At 46.3% G+C, this 21,701-nt stretch overlaps 1 protein-coding gene across 1 annotated transcript in view; it reads right to left on the bottom strand.

The window, feature by feature from the left end:
• The window catches only part of oscp1b (organic solute carrier partner 1b), a 31,050-nt gene extending 23,610 nt beyond the window's left edge, over positions 1 to 7,440 (bottom strand). The window contains exon 1 of the mRNA XM_078423372.1: positions 7,238 to 7,440. Within this exon, the coding sequence (XP_078279498.1) occupies positions 7,238 to 7,349 (112 nt within the window). The 5' untranslated portion in view covers positions 7,350 to 7,440. The remainder of the gene's footprint in view (positions 1 to 7,237) is intronic.
• Between the last annotated feature and the right edge of the window lie 14,261 nt (positions 7,441 to 21,701).

Here is a 21,701-nt window from a genome sequence, read left to right on the forward strand (position 1 = left end):
TTGTGTTTTAGTGGAGTAAATTAATGAATTTAGAAAACTTCTATTAGACTAAACAATAGATAAATAGGATCAACTGAAACACAAGTTGTGGGCTAAAGCAAGTTATCTGAATTGCAGTCTGAGCGTTTGGCCTGATGGCATGGTCCCAAATTAATAAGTTGTTGGTAATGTCTCCACCTTTAAATCTCTGTCTCAATTAAGCTAGATTGCAAATTGGAGATACTTCAATCCATAATGGCAAAAGAGGGCCAATTACTAAAGAATGTACCTCTGTAAAAGTGTAACTGTAAAATCAAAATGAAGTTGGTATGAAAAATGTACGCTAAAAAAAGGACCAACAGTCATTTCCGCTGCTACCAGTGTATACTGGCCGCAGTGTGCACCATTTACAAAATGCACTGCCAACATTTACAGATAACTGCTTCTCCACTAACAGAGATTCCATTCGCTCCATTCCTTGCCCATACTTTGAAAAAAATTGGATCACCTTTGAGTGAGGCTGTCCTCTTTCTTTCTGCGTATATGCGATGGTCAAGGACTCGGTAATGGTCCTGAACAAATATACCACAGCTGTTACCGACTTCTTAAGAAAATGTGTGTTCACACCAAGACCATCTGAGGGTTCCCTAATCAGAAATCTACTGAGGACCTGGTCCCACGTATTTAAGTCAGGCGATAGAGTGTCATCTAAGAAGTCCCGGTATGAACTCAAGAAGGCTATCAAGAAAGCAAAGAGATACTTTTGGTTGAAAGTATACTGTTGGTTGAAAGTGGGGATTCAGACGGATGTTTGGCAGCTGTGGAGGGCTTGCACGGTACTATTTCCTAAAAGGTGAATGCAAGAGGCTCAAGTGATGTAGATTCATCACTCAAACGTTTCCATGGTCACTTGAAAGAGGGATCCTTGATGTACCTTGTTGGGCCCCCCACGGGCGCTGGCGACGATATGAAGGAACTGCAGATGCTGGTTTAAACCGAAGATAGATACAAAAAGCTCAGCGGGCAGGCAGCATCTCTGGAGAGAAGGAATGGGTGACATTTCGTGTCGAGACCCTTCTTCAGACAGGTTAGTGACGATATGATCACGGTCTCGTGAGACTGCTGTTGGAAGATCTTTCACGAGAGTAATCCCACTGGCCCTGAAGGTGTACCTGGCTGCATACTTAAAACCAGCATGACCAACTGGCTAGAGTTTTCATAGACTTCTTCAACCTGTCAATGGTATAGTCCAAGGTCCCCATCTGCTTTAAAAGGACATCTATAATACCAGTGCCCACAAAGAACAAGGAGGTGCCTTAATTATTACCAACCGATGGCACTTCAATTTGTTATGATGAAGTGCTGTGAGAGATTGTTTATAGCGCATATCAACATCTGCCACAGTAAAGACCCAGACCCACCACAATATGCCTGTGCCATAACAGATAATAGCAGTTGCGATCTTGTTGGCTCTCCAGTCTGGTCTATTTGGACATTAAGAACACATTCGGCACGTTGTTGTTTGTCGACTACAGTTTGGCATTCAACACCATCATCCCCTCTGAACCGATCAACAAATCAGACAACTGGGTCGCTGCTCGTCCCTATGCAATTGAATCCTCAACTTCCTCACTGGAAGACCTCAATCAGTACATAATGACAACAGCACTTGCTCCTCGATAACCATTATCACAGAGGCACCTTAGGGCTGGGTGCTCAGTCCCCTGCTCAACCCTCTCTAAACACATAAAATGTGCAGCCAGACACAGCTCCAACACCATCTTTACATTTGCCAACAATAACACCATTGATGAATGAATAACGGGTAATAATGAGTCAGAGTACAGGAAGGAGTTCGTAAATCTCATTGAATGATGCCAGAACAACAATCATTGGAAGCAATGTTAGCAAGACCAAGGCACTGATGTTTGACTTCAGGAACAGAAAGCCGAGGATCCACAAACCTATCTTTATCAACAGTGGAGAAAGTCAACAGTTTCTGGGCTTGCATATCTCTGAAGACCTGGGTCCATCACGTTACTACAATCACAAAGAAAGCTCATCAGAAATTTTGGAGATTTGGCATGTCGCTGAATACTCTATTGAACGTCTACTGGTGGTGAACATTGCCTGGTCCATAATGTAACTGCCTCCACCATCGAAAGGATCTACAGGATGCCTCAAAAAGGTGGACAATATCAAAGACCCGCCCCACACAGCCAACACTCTCATCTCACTGCTACCATGCAAAAGAAGGTACAGAAGCCTGAGAACAGCGATTTCCAGATTCAAGATAATTTAGTCCCATCAACCGACGGGGTCTTGAACCACACTGCACACCCCGGCCACAACTCTACCTCGGCAATGATCTATTATGGGCTTTGTTTCGGTTACACTCTATACTTTCATTTTCATTTTTGGTCTGGTTACCATGAATTACTGATAATTTATTGTATTATTGATTATTGTATGTTTATTTTTTGTGTTATAGTGTTAATAGAAACATGGAAAATAGGTGCAGGAGGAGGCCATTCGGCCCTTTGAGCCAGCACCACCATTCATTGTGATCATGGCTAATCATCCGCAATCAGCCTGTGAAGCTGCAGCAAATAGGAATTTTGTTATTCCATTCCCGATGTATATAACAATTAAATACTCTTGAGTTAGCCAGCCAGGCTGGTGTAACAGAACTTTGCAAATCCATCACCTAAATGACACAGGGTTTTTGTCTGCAGAGTTAAATCACCGATCAGCCTTGTTGACATTGGATGACAGAATAGACTCAAAGGGAGAACTGACCTACAACTGAATTTACATTTCTGGAACTGGACGATGTTTCAAATGAACAATATTTAGAAGCCCCATTTGGCAAGTCTGCAAGTTGGTGCTCGGAGTGCTCCCTTGATCACTGCTGCCAGACCAGTTGACCTTTGTTTATAACATTCAACATTTTGAGGATCAGGACTTGGAGGAGTACACATCAACTGTACTTTGCTACATCCAAAACTGTGTTGACAATGTCACCGTCGACAAACGCATCCGGTTGTATCCCAATCAGAAACCCTGGATGACAAAGGATGTCAGGTCTCTCCTCAAGGACCGTAACACCGCCTTCAGGTCTAGTGATAGAGCTCTATACAGTGCTGCTAGAACCAACCTGAAGAGAGGCATCAAGGATGCCAAAGCGTCCTACAAGAGGAAGATTGAGGACCACTTTTCCAACAATGACCCACGGCGGGTATGGCAAGGCATCCAGCACATCACCAACTACAAGACCAGCAACCGCACGACTGCCGACGGCGACGCCTCGCTGGCAGAGGAACTTAACTGTTTCTTTGCTCGTTTCGAGGTGAAAGCTACAGTGGCAGACATAACACCCTCTCCAGCACCTGACAGCAACACCTTCACTGTGCAGGAGTATGATGTTAAGCGCGTGCTCAGAGCAGTGAATCCCAGGAAAGCTGCAGGCCCCGATGGTGTGACGGGCAGAGTGCTGAGGGAATGTGCAGACCAATTATCTGAGGTCTTCACAAAAATCTTCAACCTGTCCCTTTTAAAATCCACCATCCCTCCCTGCCTGAAGTCCGCCACAATCATCCCACTGCCGAAAAAGTCTGTCATCAGCGGTCTTAACGACTACCGTCCGGTAGCACTCACACCGGTCATCACAAAGTGCTTCGAGAGACTGGTCCTGCAGCACATCAAAGCCAGCCTCCCACCCACCTTCGACCCACACCAGTTTGCCTACAGAGCAAATAGGTCTACAGGGGATGCCATTGACACTGCTCTTCACACTGCACTGACCCACCTTGAACACCAGGGGAGCTATGTGAGGATGCTCTTCCTCGACTTCAGCTCTGCCTTTAACACGGTCATCCCGAGCAGACTGGTCACCAAACTTTCCGACCTTGGATTTTCCCAAACCATCTGCCAATGGATCAAGGACTTCCTGACCAACCGCCCCCAGACCGTCAAAATAGGCCCTCACCTCTCCTCCACCATTACACTGAGCACCGGCTCACCACAGGGCTGTGTGTTGAGCCCCATCCTTTACTCCCTCTACACTCACGACTGCGCCCCCACCCATCCCACCAACACCATCATCAAGTTCGCGGATGACACGACTGTGGTTGGACTCATCTCAGGAGGAGATGAGACAGCCTATAGGGATGAAATCCAAAGGCTGGCAGCATGGTGTTCAGTGAACAATCTGGTCCTGAACTCCTCCAAAACAAAGGAACTTATAATTGACTTTAGAAAAACCAGTGTAGATTACGACCCACTCTACATCAATGGGGTCTGTGTGGAAAGGGTACCCGCTTTCAGGTTCCTGGGTACGCACATCGCAGAGGATCTTACCTGGTCTACCAACACCATCACCACAGTAAAGAAGGCACAGCAGAGACTCCACTTCCTGAGGATCCTCAGGAAAACCAACCTGCAGGAGAAGCTCATGTTGTCCTTCTATCGCTGCTCCATCGAGAGTGTGCTGGCATACTGTATAACCACATGGTATGCCAGCTGCTCAGAAAAGGACAGGAAGGCCCTTCAGAGGGTCATCACGACGGCCCAGAAGATCATCGGCTGCTCACTGCCCTCCCTGGAGCACCTGTTCAGCCTACGCTGCCTCAGTAGAGCAGGCAAAATAATAAAAGATCCATCCCACCCCGGCCACCGTCTGTTTGTTCATCTGCCCTCTGGTCGACGTTTCAGGTCGATCAAATCCCGAACAAACAGACTTAAGAACAGTTTTTACCCCAGGGCCATACGAGAACTGAACACTACCTTTGCACTAGGCAACACCGTTAAAAAATCTTGTACTTGATATAATTGTATTTAATTGTATTTATGTATTTATTTGTTTTTGCATTTATTGCATATATGTTTGTACGCACCGTCAGGATTGGCTATTTTTTAATTTCGTTGTACTCGTTGCAATGACAATAAATGAATATTATTATTATTATATTGTCAACCCAATCACTCCCACCTGCGATGATACACCCCTGATAACCAATACCTCAAAAATATTATGCAGTGCAGCCTCGTCTGAAAAGAGAATCTTTACTTGCACATTTGTTTCATTATGCTTTATAAAAATCCTAGAGACAACATCAAATAATTAACAGTCCTTGATTCCAATCTAGTTCTCCTCCCCTACTTTACTACATTTAATTCATCAGTTCAAAGTCAGTCATTCAGCGCAGAAACAGGTCGTTTGGCTCATCAAGTCCATGCTCACTGTTAAGCACATATTTACTCTAATCTCAAAATTTGGCTCAACTATTTTGCATTATTTCACATTTCTTCCACACTTTGCATTATTCCACACTTTTGCAGGTGTACACCATTTAACTACAAGGGGTTCCTTCATTAACCATGACAAGAATACAAGAAGATAGTGGCAGTGGTATGCTTCACAGCTCCACAAGCCTGCACATCGTAAAAGTTAAAAACGAGATTTTCACATTTTAATATTACAAAAGGAATACTAAAGTTTTTTAAAAAATGTATTAATTAAAGTTGGCAGTCACGCCCTTAAACGGCTTAAGCAGCTTATAGGAAGCCGATCTACCAACAGCAAGAAACGATAAACGTACTGACACCTTTTTGTCTACAAAGAAAGCACTGATCATGCTGATCTGCTCCCAAGCTCAACTCTTCTGTGGTGGCATTTCCCTATAACCATCAATTTCCTGATCTTACAAAAAATATATCCATCTTTTTAAGTAACTCCAATAATCTAGTCTCCACAACCCTCTGGGATAGAACCATCCAGAGATTTACCAGCCCCTGCAAGAAGTTCCTGCACACTTCAGTTTTAAATGACCACTCCCTTATCTGAGATCTTGTTTGAGATCTTCCCACCGGTGGGAACAGTTTATTACATATTATCTATATCTAAAGTCCCCTGCAGTTCACAGGGAAGTTCTCTTCACCACAAATTACTGATAAATTTACATCTTGATAGTGGTGATTATCTTAAACACAACATTACTGTGGCAGCAAACGTTGGGCAAATATGAGCAAACTTGAGACTTGTAGGGGAGAAAATAGAGAGGGCTAATAACTAGTAAATATGGTTTACTATCTGACTGACCCGAAACATTGGGGCTTGGGGAGATGCATATGTTTACAGTTTACCCACCAGAGCTCTTTATGGTGTGAATGGCAAGAGGGAAAATAATTGGGCTCATATTTCAAAACGTGTCCTGTTTGGGCTGCGTATGAAATGTTGGTCGTTGATTGAATTTTATTGCCCTGAATTGTAGAAGCGGACAGTGGTTGGGGATGTGTGTTTGATTCTGGGGGTGGGAAAGAACCTTAGGGTAGCCTTCGGGGGGGGGGGGGGGGGGGGGTATCCAGGGGAACAGTGCGAGGGTGAACCACAGGTCCGGGGTGAATTGGTGAGATTGGTGGGACCCGAGTGGGTGGAACCCCGGGGTTGCCAGGGTGGGAGTGGGACAAGCGGCCCCGAGGTGGTCCAGACCCGGGGAAGGAGGGGGATGGACCCGAGAGGGTACCCGGGGAGTGGGGGAGGTTGAACCCTGGTGGCCTGGGAATGGATAGGACGTAGTGCCGGGGAAGGAATCTGGGGCAGGGGAGGGGGGTGGAAGATTGAGGATGGGGATTCGGGGTAGGGTGGACCGGGGGGGGGGGGGGGGGAGTGGATCACCAGGGGGTCCGGGGGAGGGTGGACCGGGGGGGGGGGGCGGGTTGTAGATCACCAGGGGGTCCGGGGGAGGGTGGACCGGGGGGGGGGGGGGGAGTAGATCACCAGAGGGTCTGGGGGAGGGTGGACCGGGGGGGGGGGGGGGGGTTGTGGATCACCAGGGGGTCCGGGGGAGGGGGGACCGGGGGGGGGGTTGTGGATCACCAGGGGGTCCGGGGGAGGGGGAGTGGATCACTAGGGGGTCTGGGGGGTGGGTGGACCGGGGGGGGGGAGTGGATCACCAGGGGGTCCGGGGGGAGGGGGGGGAGTAGATCACCAGGGGGTCTGGGGGGGGGGGTGGTCTGGGCGGGGAGGGAGTGGATCACCAGGGGGTCCGGGGGAGGGTAGACCGGGGGGAGGGGGGAGTGGATCACCAGGGGGTCCGGGGGAGGGTGGACCCGGGGGGGGGGAGGGAGTGGATCACCAGGGGGTCCGGGGGAGGGTGGACCGGGGGTGGGGAGTGGATCACCAGGGGGTCTGGGGGGTGGGTGGACACAGCGGGCCCGGGAGATGGCGCCTGGATCCGGCGCCCCCGCCGCTCGGTACCTTTCTTGGCCTTGTCGCTCGGGATACTCTGAGCCCGGAGCCTCTGGTCCAGGATGTAGAGCATCTCCCCGCCCAGGTTGATGAAGAGCAGCGGCAGCGTCCGGAGCGACATGTCCGTGCCGTGCCGTGCCGGGCCGGGCGACTCGGATCCCGCTCCCGTTGCCTTGACGCGCCCGTTGCCAGGTCGATGACACAGGCAGGCAGGCCCCCACCAATCAGCAGCCCCGGCACTGCCGGGTCCGGTTAAAGGGACTCAGTCAGGGCTCAGTCATGGGTTCCTTAATTAAATTGCGCCGACTGTTAATCTCACCCACGATGATCAATGGTAAACGATCACAACGATTGCCAAACACTAACCCCCCCTCCATCCCCACACTGATCTTTCTGTCCTGAGCCTCCTCCACTGTCAGAGTGAGGCCCAACGCAAACTCAGTTTTACTTTATTGTCACATGTACCGAGGTACAGTGGAAAGCTTGAGGTACAGTGGAAAGCTTGAGGTACAGTGGAAAGCTTCTGTAGCGTTTGGAGGAACAACACCTCCTCGTATTCCACTTGGGCAGCATGCAACCCAGCGCGATGAATATTGACTACGCTAACACAGGAAAATAGGTGCAGGTGTAGTCCATTGCATGGTGGCGCAGCGGTAGAGTTGCTGCCTTACAGCGAATGCAGCGCCGGAGACTCAGGTTCGATCCTGACTACGGGTGCTGTTTGTACGGAGTTTGTACGTTCTCCCCGTGACCTGCGTGCAGGGCCGTCTTAACGCATGGGCCTGATGGGCACTTGCCCAGGGCCCCACGAGCATAGGGGCCCCATTTTATCGACCATTTACATTTTGATTCCTGTAAATAGTTGTCGTAGGGGCCCCAGTACACTGCTTTGCCCGGGGCCCATAATGCTGTAAAGACGGCCCTGCCTGCATGGGTTTTCTCCGAGATCTTCGGTTTCCTCCCACATTCCAAAGACGTGCAGGTATGTAGGTTAATTGGCTGGGCAAATGTAAAAATTGTCGGGGATCGCTTGGCGGCGCGGACCCGGTGGGCCGAAGGGCCTGTTTCCGCGCTGTATCTCTAAATCTAAATCTAAAAATCTAATAACAGCAGGACAGGCAGCATTTCTGGAGAGAAGGAATGGGTGACGTTTCAGGTCGAGACCCTTCTTCAGACTGGTCAGGGATAAGGGAAACGAGAGATATAAACAGTGATGTGGAGAGTTAAAGAATAATGAATGAAAGATATGCAAAAAAATAATGATGATAAAGGAAACAGGCCATTGTTAGCTGTTTGTAGGGTGAAAACGAGAAGCTTGTGCGACTTGGGTGGGGGAGGGATAGAAATAGAGGACACCTTCCCCTCAGCTAACGATGAATCATTCTACATTTCCTTGATCATCGTCTGCTTTGATCTAATTTTCGCACCTTACATTCTCTTTGTACCCTTCCATATCGCCAGTTTCCCACTCCCCTGACTCTCAGTCTGAAGAAGGGTCTCGACCTGAAATGTCACCCATTCCTTCTCTCCAGAGATGCTGCCTGTCCCGCTGTTACTCTAACATTTTGTGTCTATCAATGGTAATGTTTACCTTGCCAATAATGTTTGGCATGTGGCATTTATTGCCTATTACTAATTACCCCTGAGGAGGTGGGGGTGAGCTGTCTTCTTGACCCACTGCAGTCTTTCTGGGGAAGATGCTCTCATAGTGGCAATGGTGGGAGAATTGCAAGATTTAGTGCCAATGAAGATAAAGGACCAGCAATATACCTCCATTGCAGGCACAAGGAACTGCAGATGTTGGAATCTTGTGTAAAACACAAAGTACTGGAGGAATTCAACAAGCAGCACCCACGGAGGGCATGGACGGGCAATGTCCCGTGTTGAGACCCTTCATAGTTCCGAGTCAGGATGGAGTGCGGCTTGCAGATGATGGTATTCTCATGTACATGTTGCCCTTGCCTTTGTTGGAGGAAGAGGTCACGATAAAGGGAGTTACCTTTGGACAAGCGGAGGTGAATATGTACGGCATATTTTGCATACAGCACATGTCGCAGCTACAGTGCACCAGTAGTGGAGGGAATGGATGTTTAACCTGACAGATGGGCAGCAACCAAGCTGGCTGGGTTGTCCTGAATGTAATCGAGCTTCATGAGAGTTATTATAGCTGCCTTTGTTCACTCAAAAGTATAGTATTTCATTATTTACTTAATTTGTGTCTTGCAGATACTGGAAGAGTTCTGGTGAGGTCTGAAGGTGAGTTACTTGCTGCAGGTACCTATGACTTACTTTCATGTTTAGTTTAGTTTAGTTTTGAGATACCCCGCAGAAACTGGCCCATTGACCCACCGAGGTTGCTGAGGACTTGCCAATGTACAGGAGGCCACATCGGGAACCCCAGATGCCGTAATGGAAGTTAGAGGAGGTGTCTGTGAATCTCTGTCCCACCTGGAAGGACTGCTGGGGTCCCTGGATGGAGGTGAGGGAGGAGGTAAAGGTTACATCTCCTGCAGTTGCTGGGGGAAACTACCTGGGTAGTGAGTGGTTTGGGTAGGAAGGGATGTGGACCAAGGAGCTGTGGAGGGAGCAGTCTCTGCAGAAGGTGGAAAGGGGTGAGGATGGCAAGATGCGAGTGTTGGTGGGATCATGTTGGAAGTATTGGAAATGTTGGAGAATGATTTGTTGGATGTGGAGGCTGGTGGGAAGGGTGAGAACCAGGGGACCTCTACCCTTGCACCGTCTGAGGGGAAGGGGAGCGAGAGCAGAACTATGGGATACAGAGGAGCTGCAGGTGAGGCATCCATCTATGACAGCAGGGGGGAAACCACATTTACAGTGGAACGAATTGTAGACTTTTGAAGAGATCCCCCTCCCCTCCCACTCACCATCAACAACACCATAGTCACATCTGTGGAGTCATTTAAGTTCCTTGGAACCATTATCTCCAGGGACCTTAAATGGGGGGCCACCATCGACTCCACAGTCAAAAAGGCCCAACAGAGGATATACTTCCTGCGGCAACTGAAGAAACACAATCTGCCACAGGCAATGATGGTTCAATTCTATACTGCTATCATTGAGTTCGTCCTCACCTTTTCCATCATGGTCTGATTTGGCTCAGCCACCAAGCACGACATCCGGAGGCTGCAACGGATTGTTCGCACAGCTGAGGTTGTTGGCTGCAACCTTCCCCCCCATTGACGAACTGTACACTGCAAGGGCCAGGAAGCGAGCGGGCAAGATCATCTCTGACCCCTCTCACCCTAGCCACAAACTCTTCGAAGCACTTCCCTCTGGAAGGCGACTTCGGACTGTCAAAGCAGCCACAGCCAGACATAAAAACAGCTTTTTTTTCCCACGAGTGAAAGTTCTACTCAATAACCAAAGTCTGGAGTCTCTTTTTTGCTCTGGTTCATTTTCACCCACATGTTTAGATTGTAATGGTGTATCCTCATTGTTTTGATGTGTTTATGCTTTATTCTTAATTGTTAACTGTATGTTTGTGTTGTCATTTGTGAGCGGAGCACCAAGGCACATTCCTTGTGTATGCATACTTGGCTAATAAACTTATTCATTCATTCATTCATTACTAAAGAAAGAGGACATCTTGGATGTCCCAGAACGGAAAGCCAAATCTTGAGAGCAGATGCAGCGGTGACAGAGAAATTGGGAGTAGGGGATAGCGTCTTTGCAAGAAGTCGGACGGGAGGAAGTGTAGTTGACATGAGTTGATAGTCTGTCCCCTGCGATAGAGACAGAGAGAATAAGAAAGAGCAGAGAGGTGTCAGAGGTGAATTTGAGGGCTGGGTGGAAGTTGAGGGCTGGGTGGAAGTTAGTGGTTAAGTTAAATAAATCATTGAGTTCTGCATGGGTGCAGGAGGCAGTCCCGATACAGTTGTCCATGTAGTGGAGGAGTTGAGGGATAGTGCTAGTATACGTTTGGAGCAAGGATTGATCAATGTAACCAACAAAAAGACAGGCAGAGCTAGAGATGATGTGAGTGCCCATGGCTGCATCTTTAACTTGAAAAAAAGTGCGAGGATTCAAAAGAGAAATAGTTGAGGGTGATATAACTGACTGGTTTGCTGGTTCATTTCAAAGTCTAGTTCATAATTAAACACATCATTGTGGCTCTGGAGTTAAGTGCAGGTTAGTCTGGGTAAGGATGTAGGTTTTTCTCCTCTGGACAGTGCCAATGTATTAGATATATTTTAATGATAATTCAATTACATTGTCATTCTTGCTGTTCTTAAAACGAGTTGAATGAGTGTTTGAAATTGCAAATTATAAATCTGAATTTTTTATTGCTGTAGCCCACATGGTGGCATTTTATACAAATCTCTGGTCTGTTGGTTCAGCCCCCCAGGTACTATATTCACCACCACTGAATTGAAGGTTACAAACATTACTTTTGTTTGTGTTGAGATTCCTTTCAATGTTTGGTATTGTCTTCTAATTAAGATGTTTATAGCTTGGGATGTTAATAAAAATGTTAATAAAAAAGTGTATAGAGAAGTTGACAGGAACACTAGGTGGGTAAATAAACTCACCACAGTGGTGCAGAAAGCCTGAACCCCAATAACTGTGGGCTGTTGCTGTAACTGTCCTACCCCAGTACAACAACATCGATATTTCCCATCATATAGGCTACTGCATGAAAATTCAGACTCATAGATAATAGGATATGGGCCAAATGCAAGCAGGTGGGACTAGTGTAGATGGAACATGTTGGCCGGTGCGGACAAGTTGGGTCGAAGAGCCCGTTTCCACACTGTAAGACACTATGACTATATTTAAGCGAATATTAGATCCGCTTTATTTTACATTTGTCCCCCGAGTATCTTGAATAGCATCTACTGCATTGTATATGCACAAAATGTTTAAAGCAAATAAGGTTACTGGGTCTTTTCAAGTTCCATGCTTAAAATACAAATGGATCATAGGAAGAGAGGATGGCGTATTTTTCAGAGATTACATGTTTGATGAAGCAAGGAAGTATTTCCTCCGTAAATTTATCTGCAGGTAGAAAAACAGAAAAAAAAAATCACCAACAAACAGAAATACAATTTTCTTCATTTTTAGCCTTTGTCTTTCGAAAGAACATATTCCTGCAAAAGTCTCTTTCGCATGTGTGATTTTCTGGAGTGTTGAAATGTGGGAGTATTGTGGAAGTTCTCAGCTCAACCATAGCTGCTTGCGTGTACACCCCAGCAAGGATGACCAAATACTCGTCTGGCGGGGGATCCCAATTCATGGACCTTCACCACACTTGCAGATGTGGGAGAGTCCTACCCGCAATCTCAGCCCAGTCTGGAGCTAACAGACTGTCGGCATTGACTGCAGACAGAGCCTGCGATCTTGCAGCTCATTGGTTTCCGACTACAACCATTGTTGTCTTTGACCATTTAGGGAGAGTTGAGAGCTTACGATGCAATGACTGGACCTTGTTAGATAAGAAAAGCAAACTTTGCAGCTTGCATCCCATTCTGGTGACTCTGATTCCAGTGACCTGAGGCAGCTGTCGTTCTCAGAGATTTAAGCAATAACTGAAAAACTAAATAAAATTATGTAACCTCTGAAATTTGAATCTAGTAGAATGAGGTAGCAGCTGAGTTGGTGCCACTGATATAGAAGTATTTAAAATATATTTTAAATTTAAATTGTCTTTTTTTTGTGTCTGTTTCTGTAAACCAGCATCTGCAGTTGCTTGTGTCACAACAAACATTTTTTATGGAGCTAGGAGGAGCTGAAGGGTTATATCACATTGGAGGCTTGTGGCAGCACGAACCTGTTCTTTTGGAGTGATTAAATGAAATATACAGCATGGTAACAGGCCCTTTGGCCCACTGAGTCCACGCCGACCATCCATTCCCATTCACACTTGTTCTATGTGCAGGAAGGAACTGCAGATGCTGGTTTACACTGAAGATAGACGCAAAATGCAGGAGTTTCGGGTCATAATCCTTCTTCAGACCTGGGTGACGTTTCAGGTCGAAGAAGGGTCATGACCCGAAACGTCACCCATTCCTTCTATCCAGAGATGCTGCCTGTCTCGCTGAGTTACTTCAGCATTTTGTGTCTATCTTCACACTAGTTCTATGTTAATTTTCACACCCAGTGCCTGCTCACTAGGGGAAATTTTACAGAGTCAAATTAACCTACAAAGCCATCTGTCTTTGGGATGTGAGAGGAAACCGGAGCAGCCAAAGGAAACTAATACAGTTGCGGGAAGAATGTGCAAACTCCACACGGACAGCACCCGAGATCAGGATTGAGCCCGTGTTTCTGGTGCTGTGTAACAGAGGCTTTACTAGCTGCACCACTGTGCTGTCCTCCGGAATGGAGATTTAATTAAAAACAAGGAGATAAGCAAATAGGAGGTACTTTTATTCCTACAAGTGACGCACCTTTTAAGGCCTTCGTGTTATCCCTGGTGTAAACGCATCTCTCGAGCCATTCGACAATATTCACACACCCCACAGCATCCAACAATCAATGCATCTTCACAGATTGATCCCTGTACAATGGAGAATGGAAGAGTTTCAGTTCAATCTTGAATTCAAAACACTGTCACAAAGCAAAGAGAATCCTTACTGGACAGGTAAAACTGTGTGCTCTTCTGGTCAATTTATGTGTCTGACTACTGAGATAAAAGAAGGGTTTGGGTAAAGTAGGTTCTTAATCTCCAATGAAGTTCATTGCAGCTGATGAGCATCGGCTACTCAGCCAAAATATGTACAGCTTATTCAAAGGCCCATCACAGACTGTCTCATACCTTTCTACACACCTTTCAAGAGGATAATTTTAATTCTTAAGTGGGGAAAGTGCCCTCATGAGTTACTGGGAATCGGGTTGGTAATTTTCTAAATTTTATTATTCTAATCTTACTTTCTTTAGGAAAATGCTTCAGCAGAGTGTCGGCAAGGTCTAACCCACATTATAAACATAGCACAAAAAGTAAAGAAATTTGTGTTTGGTAGATTATTTCTTTGTTGTAACAATGCTTCTTGGCAATAAATCTTATACCGTTGGAAAGCCTGTTTATTTCCCTTTTAAATGGTGCCACATTTGTAAGGAACATGCATTTGTGGGATGAGCAGCAGAGCTGAGTATATGGGTTGCGCCCATGAAAAATTTGCCAAATCTTCTCTGCCAATGCCAAACAGCTTATTCTGCCATTGACTCTTGTTCGGTGTTGTTTGGTGGATTGGATGATTGAAGTCTGAAGAAACAAGACATATTGGCAATTTAACAATTTATTCATTTAATGAACAGGAGCCACAGTAGCGTGTGGAAGAACCATACACAGCCATAACAGCCTGGCACCTCTTCCTCATGCTGGTCACCAGCCTGGTCACACACTGTTGTGGGATGGCATCCCATTCTTGTCAGCACCTGGGGGTACCAGAAGCTCAAAACAAGAGTCAATAGCAACAGCAGAATAAGCTGTTTGGCATTGGCAGAGAAGATTTGGCAAATCTTTCATGGGCGCAACCCATATACTCAGCTCTGCTGCTCATCCCACAAATGCATGTTCCTTACAAATGTGGCACCATTTAAAAGGGAAATAAACAGGCTTTCCAACGGTATAAGATTTATTGCCAAGAAGCATTGTTACAACAAAGAAATAATCTACCAAACACAAATTTCCTTACTTTTTGTGCTATGTTTATATTCTGCTTGTAGCTTTCAACACAACGAACATTGCATTTTCCAACTTCAAGTAGCCCATACCCCCCCCCCTCATTGTTCTTCTACCACACACACTCGCCAGTCCACCCAGTTTTCTCTTCCCTTAGTTTACATTTCCCACCACCTCCCCCCTCTATCATTCGCTTCCATTCCCTCCCCATCTAATTCCACCTATCACTTAACAGCCTCTGTCCCACCCAAATCTGACTGCTATATACTAACAATCTTTCTTCTTTCAACCCAATTCTGATATAGGTCTTGAGTCAAAAACATCGGTATGCATGCACCCTTTGCCTCCACAGTTCCTGTTTGATTTGCTGAGTTTCTCAGCGTTCTCTTTTTTTGTTCCAGATTCCAGCATTTGCGGGAGGTGTCCGAGAGGTGCCAGGCGCCAACTCTCGGACACCTCCCCATGCCTACCCTTCGACCATGATCCCAAAGATGGACACCTGGCCATCATCTCCCAGTCTGCGCTGATCTCATCATCTCTGGTGATCTGCCCTCCACAGCCTCCAACCTTATCATTCCCCAGCCCTGCATTGCCCCCTTCTGTCAACGTCCCAAAATCCACAAACAGGGCTGCCCTGGCAGACCCATTGTTTCTGCCTGCTCCTGTCCCACTGAACTCATCTCCACTTACCTTGATTCCATCTTAATCCCCCTTGTCCAGTCCCTTCCGACTTACATCTGAGGCACCTCACATGGCTTTCAAGTCTTTAATAACTTTCAATTTCCAGGGCCCAATTGCCTCATCTTTACCATGGATGTCCAGTCCCTCCACACGTCCATCCCCCACCAGGATGGTCCTGAAACTCTCTGGTTCTTCCTTGAAAAGAGACCCAATCAATTTCCCTACTAACACGTTCCTCTGCCTGGCAAAACTTGTCCTTATCGTCAACAACTTCTCTTTCGATTCCTCTCACTGTCTCCAAGCTAAAGGTGCAGCCATGGGCACTCGCATGGCTCCCAGCTATGCCTGCCGTTTTGTCGGTTACTTCGAACAGTCCTTGTTCCGAACGTACACTGGCACCGTCCCAAACTCTTTCTCCGCCACATTGATGACTGCATTGGGACTGGCTCTTGCATCCATGCAGAACTCACTGATTTCATTAGGTTTACCACTAACTTCACCCTGCCCTCAAATTCACCAGGAATATCTCCGATACCTCTCTCCCCTTTCTTGATCCCTCAGTCACCATCACAGAGAACAGATTATCAACTGATGTCTACTACAAACCTACTGATTCCCATAGTTTTCTGGACTACACTTGCTCCCACCCTGCCTCTTGCCCCATTCTCAATGTCTCCTTCTCCACCACATCTGCTCTCAAGATGAGGCTTTCCATTTAAGGACATCCGAGCTATTCTCTTTCTTTAGAAAATGTGGGTTCCTCCCTTTTGTCATGGATGGATCTCTCACCCCTGTCTCCTCTGTGTCCCCTAACTCTGATCCACTCCGCCCCAGACACATTGATAACGTTCCTCTGGTCCTTACCCAACCAACCACTGCATCCAACACATCATCCTCCGACATTTCCGGCACCTCCAATGTGATTCTTCCACCCGTCACATCTCCACCCCTTTCTGCCTTCCACAGAGACCACTCCCTCCACAACTCCTTGATTCACTCATCCCTTCCCACCTCCTCCCCAAGTACTTTCCTGCAGATGCAACATCTGTCCCCATACCTCCTCCCTATGTAGGTCCCTTGCAGTCGGAAACAGGTGAATTGATCATAGGGAACAAGGAGATGGCAGACCAATTGAACAACTACTTTGGTTCTGTCTTCACTAGGGAAGGCATAAACAATCTGCCGGAAATAGCAGGGGACCGGGGGTCTAACGAGATGGAGGAACTGAGGGTAATCCAGGTTAGTCGGGAGGTGGTGTTAGGTAAATTAAATGGATTAAAGGCCGATAAATCCCCAGGGCCAGATAGGCTGCATCCCAGAGTGCTTAAGGAAGTAGCCTCAGAAATAGTGGATGCATTAGTGATAATTTTTCAAAACTCTTTAGATTCTGGAGTAGTTCCTGAGGATTGGAGGGTAGCTAATGTAACCCCACTTTTAAAAAAGAGAGGGAGAGAGAAAACGGGGAATTATAGACCAGTTAGCCTAACATCGGTAGTGGGGAAAATGCTAGAGTCAGTTATTAAAGATGTGATAGCATCACATTTGGAAAGTGGTGAAATCATCGAACAAAGTCAGCATGGATTTATGAAAGGCAAATCATGCCTGATGAATCTTATAGAATTTTTCAAGGATGTAACTAGTAGAGTGGATAAGGGAAAACCAGTCAATGTGTTTTATCTGGACTTTCAGAAGGCCTTCGACAAGGTCCCACATAGGAGATTGGGGTACAAACTTAAAGCACACGGTATTGGGGGTTCAGTGTTGAGGTGGATAGAGAATTGGTTGGCGGACAGGAAGCAAAGAGTAGGAATAAACGGGTCCTTTTCGGAATGGCAGGCAGTGACTAGTGGGGTACCACAAGGCTCAGTGCTGGGACCCCAGTTATTTACAATATATATTAATGATTTGGACGAGGGAATTGAATGCAACATCTCTAAGTTTGCGGATGACACGAAGCTGGGTGGCAGTGTTAGCTGCGAGGAGGATGCTAGGAGGCTGCAGTGACTTGGATAGATTAGGAGAGTGGGCAAATGCATGGCAGATGCAATATAATGTGGATAAATGTGAGGTTATCCACTTTGGCGGCAAGAACAGGAAAGCAGAGTATTACCTGAATGGTGGCCAATTAGGAAAAGGGGAGATGCAACGTGACCTGGGTGTCATGGTGCACCAGTCATTGAAAGCAAGCGTGCAGGTGCAGCAGGCAGTGAAGAAAGCGAATGGTATGTTAGCATTCATAGCAAGAGGATTTGAGTATAGGAGCAGGGAGGTTCTGCTGCAGTTGTACAGGGCCTTGGTGAGACCGCACCTGGAGTATTGTGTACAATTTTGGCCTCCTAATCTGAGGAAAGACATTCTAGCCTTAGAGGGAGTACAGAGAAGGTTCACCAGATTGATCCCTGGGATAGCAGGACTTTCATATGAAGAAAGACTGGATAGACTAGGCTTATACTCGCTGGAATTTAGAAGACTGAGGGAGGATCTTATTGAAACATATAAAATTCTTAAGGGGTTGGAGAGGCTAGATGCAGGAAGATTGTTCCCGATGTTGGGGAAGTCCAGAACAAGGGGTCACAGCTTAAGGATAAGGGGGAAGTCTTTTAGGACCGAGATGAGAAAACATTTCTTCACACAGAGAGTGGTGAGTCTGTGGAATTCTCTGCCACAGAAGGTAGTTGAGGCCAGTTCATTGGCTATATTTAAGAGGGAGTTAGATGTGGCCCTTATGGCTAAAGGGATCAGGGGGTATGGAGAGAAGGCAGGTACAGGTTACTGAGCTGGATGATCAGCCATGATCATATTGAATGGCGGTGCAGGCTCGAAGGGCCGAATGGCCTACTCCTGCACCTATTTTCTATGTTTCTATGTTTCTATGTTTCAAGTCTGCGATTCATGGGCATCACCAGTTGCTGGGTGTCTTCTCTGGTGATGCTCTGCCAGGCCTGCATTGCAGCCATCTTTAGCTTATGCTTGTTTTGGGGGCTAGTCCTCTTCAGTTTTCTCTTCAGCATATAAAAGGCATGCTCAATTGGGTTCAGATCGGGTGATTGACTTTGCCACTCAAGAATTGACCATTTTTTAACTCTGAAAAACTCCTTTGTTGCTTTAGCAGAATGTTTGGGATCATTGTCTTGCTGTAGAATGAACCGCCGGCCAATGCGTTTTGAGGCATTTGTTTGAACTTGAGCAGATAGAATGTGTCTATGTCTATGTGTCTATGCTACTATCATCAGCAGTTGTATCATCAATGAAGATAAGTGAGCCAGTACCTTCAGCAGCCATACATGCCCAGGCCATAACACCCCCACCACCGTGTTTCACAGATGAGGTGGTATGCTTTGGATCTTGGGCAGTTTCTTCTCTCCTCCATACTTTGCTCTTGCCATTACTCTCATATAAGTTAATCTTCATCTCATCTGTCCACAAGACCTTTTTCCAGAACTGGTTGCTCTTTTAAGTACTTCTTGGCAAACTGTATCCTGGCCATCCTATTTTTGTGGCTAACCAGTGGTTTGCATCTTGCAGTGTAGCCTCTGTATTCCTGTTCATGAAGTCTTCTGCTGACTGTGGTCATTGACAAATCCACACCTGACCCCTGAAGAGTGTTTCTAATCTGTCGGACAGGTGTTTGGGGATTTTTCTTTATTACAGAGAGAATTATTCTGCCATCAGCTGTGGAGGTCTTCCTTGGCCTGCCAGTCCCTTTGCGATTAGTAAGCTCACCAATGCTCTCTTTCTCCTTAATGATGCTCCAAACAGTTGATTTTGGTAAGCCTAAGGTTTGGCTGATGTCTCTAACAGTTTTATTCTTGTTTCTCAGTCTTATAATGGCTTTTTTTACTTTCATTGGCACAACTTACATCCTCAAGTTGATAAACAGCAATAAAAGTTACCAAAGATGATGGAAAGGCTGGAGGAAAGACTAGGTGCTGAGAGCTCTCTTATACCTGCATTAAGGAGGTATTTAAACATACCTGAGCCATTACAAACTCCAGTGAAGCCATGGGGTCTCAAACATTATGGTACGCTGAAATGGGGGAGGGGGGGGGGGGGCTATGTGAACATACTAGGTATGTAAGGGGGGACATACTAGGTACGTGAAGAGGAAAAAAATAGTCAAGGCAAATGTGGGTCCCTTGAAGGCAGAAGCAGGGGAATTTATTATGGGGAACAAGGAAATGGCAGACGAGTTGAACCGGTACTTTGGATTTGTCTTCACTAAGGAAGATACAAACAATCTCCCAGATGTTCTAGTGGACAGAGGTCCTAGGGTGACGGAGGAACTGAAGGAGATTCACATTTGGCAGGAAATAGTGTTGGGTAGACTGATGGGACTGTAGGCTGATAAATCCCCAGGACATGATGGTCTCCATCCCAGGGCACGTAAGGAAGTGGCTCTAGAAATCGTGGATGCATTGGTGATCATTTTCCAATGTTCTATAGATTCAGGATCAGTTCCCGTGGATTGGAGGGTAGCTAATGTTATCCCACTTTTTAAGAAAGGAGGGAGAGAGAAAACGGGAAATTATAGACTAGTTAGTCTGACATCAGTAGTGGGGAAGATGCTGGAGTCAATTATAAAAGACGAAATTGCGGAGCATTTGGATAGCAGTAACAGGATTGTTCCGAGTCAGCATGGATTTAGGAAGGAGAAATCATGCTTGACTAATCTTCTGGAATTTTTTGAGGATGTAACTAGGAAAATTGACAGGGGAGAGCCGGTGGATGTGGTGTACCTCGACTTTCAGAAAACCTTCGACAAGGTCCCACATAGGAGATTAGTGGGAAAAATTAGAGCACATGGTATTGGGGGTAGGGTACTGACATGGATAGAAAATTGGTTGACAGACAGAAAGCAAAGAGTGGGGATAAATGGGTCCCTTTCAGAATGGCAGGCAGTGACTAGTGGGGTACCGCTCGGTGCTGGGACTGCAGCTATTTACAATATACATTAATGATTTGGATGAAGGGATTAAAAGTACCATTAGCAAATTTGCAGATGATACAAAGCTGGGTGGTAGTGTGAACTGTGAGGAAGATGCTATGAGGTTGCAGGGTGACTTGGACAGGTTGTGTGAGTGGGCGGATGCATGGCAGATGCAGTTTAATGTGGATAAGTGTGAGGTTATCCACTTTGGTGGTAAGAATAGGAAGGCAGATTATAATCTGAATGGTGTCAAGTTAGGAAAAGGGGACGTACAACGAGATCTGGGTGTCTTAGTGCAACAGTCACTGAAAGGAAGCATGCGGGTACAGCAGGCAGTGAAGAAAGCCAATGGAATGTTGGCCTTCATAACAAGAGGAGTTGAGTATAGGAGAAAAGAGGTCCTTCTGCAGTTGTACAGGGCCCTGGTGAGACCGCACCTGGAGTACTGTGTGCAGTTTTGGTCTCCAAATTTGAGGAAGGATATTCTTGCTATTGAGGGCGTGCAGCGTAGGTTTACTAGGTTAATTCCCGGAATGGCGGGACTGTCATATGTTGAAAGACTGGAGAGACTAGGCTTGTATACACTGGAATTTGGAAGGGTGAGAGGGGATCTTATCGAAACATATAAGATTATTAAGGGGTTGGACACGTTAGAGGCAGGAAACATGTTCCCAATGTTGGGGGAGTCCAGAACCAGGGGCCACAGTTTAAGAATAAGGGGTAGGCCATTTAAAACGGAGATGAAGAAAAACTTTTTCAGTCAGAGAGTTGTAAATCTCTGGAATTCTCTCCCTCAGAAGGCAGTGGAGGCCAATTCTCTGAATGCTTTCAAGAGAGAGCTCTTAAGGATAGCGGAGTCAGGGGTTATGGGGAGAAGGCAGGAACGGGGTACTGATTGAGAATGATCAGCCATGATCACATTGAATGGTGGTGCTGGCTCGAAGGGCCGAATGGCCTCCTCCTGCACCTATTGTCTATTGTCTATGTTTAAACACTGCTGTCATTTCTACATGGTGAAACCGAAATGTATAAAAATACCTTCTAATAAAATCTGACAATGTGCACTTTAACCACATTTTTTCTATTACAAATCTCAAATTGTGGAGTACAGAGGCAAATAAATAAATGATGGGTTTTTATTCCAAACGTTATGGAGGGCACTGTGTGTAATTCCATTTTGTGGTTAATGATGTTGAGGACAGCATCTTGAAGGAAGCAGCAGT

Source organism: Rhinoraja longicauda, chromosome 27, assembly GCF_053455715.1.
Source record: "Rhinoraja longicauda isolate Sanriku21f chromosome 27, sRhiLon1.1, whole genome shotgun sequence".
In the NCBI taxonomy this organism is placed as follows: domain Eukaryota; kingdom Metazoa; phylum Chordata; class Chondrichthyes; order Rajiformes; family Arhynchobatidae; genus Rhinoraja; species Rhinoraja longicauda.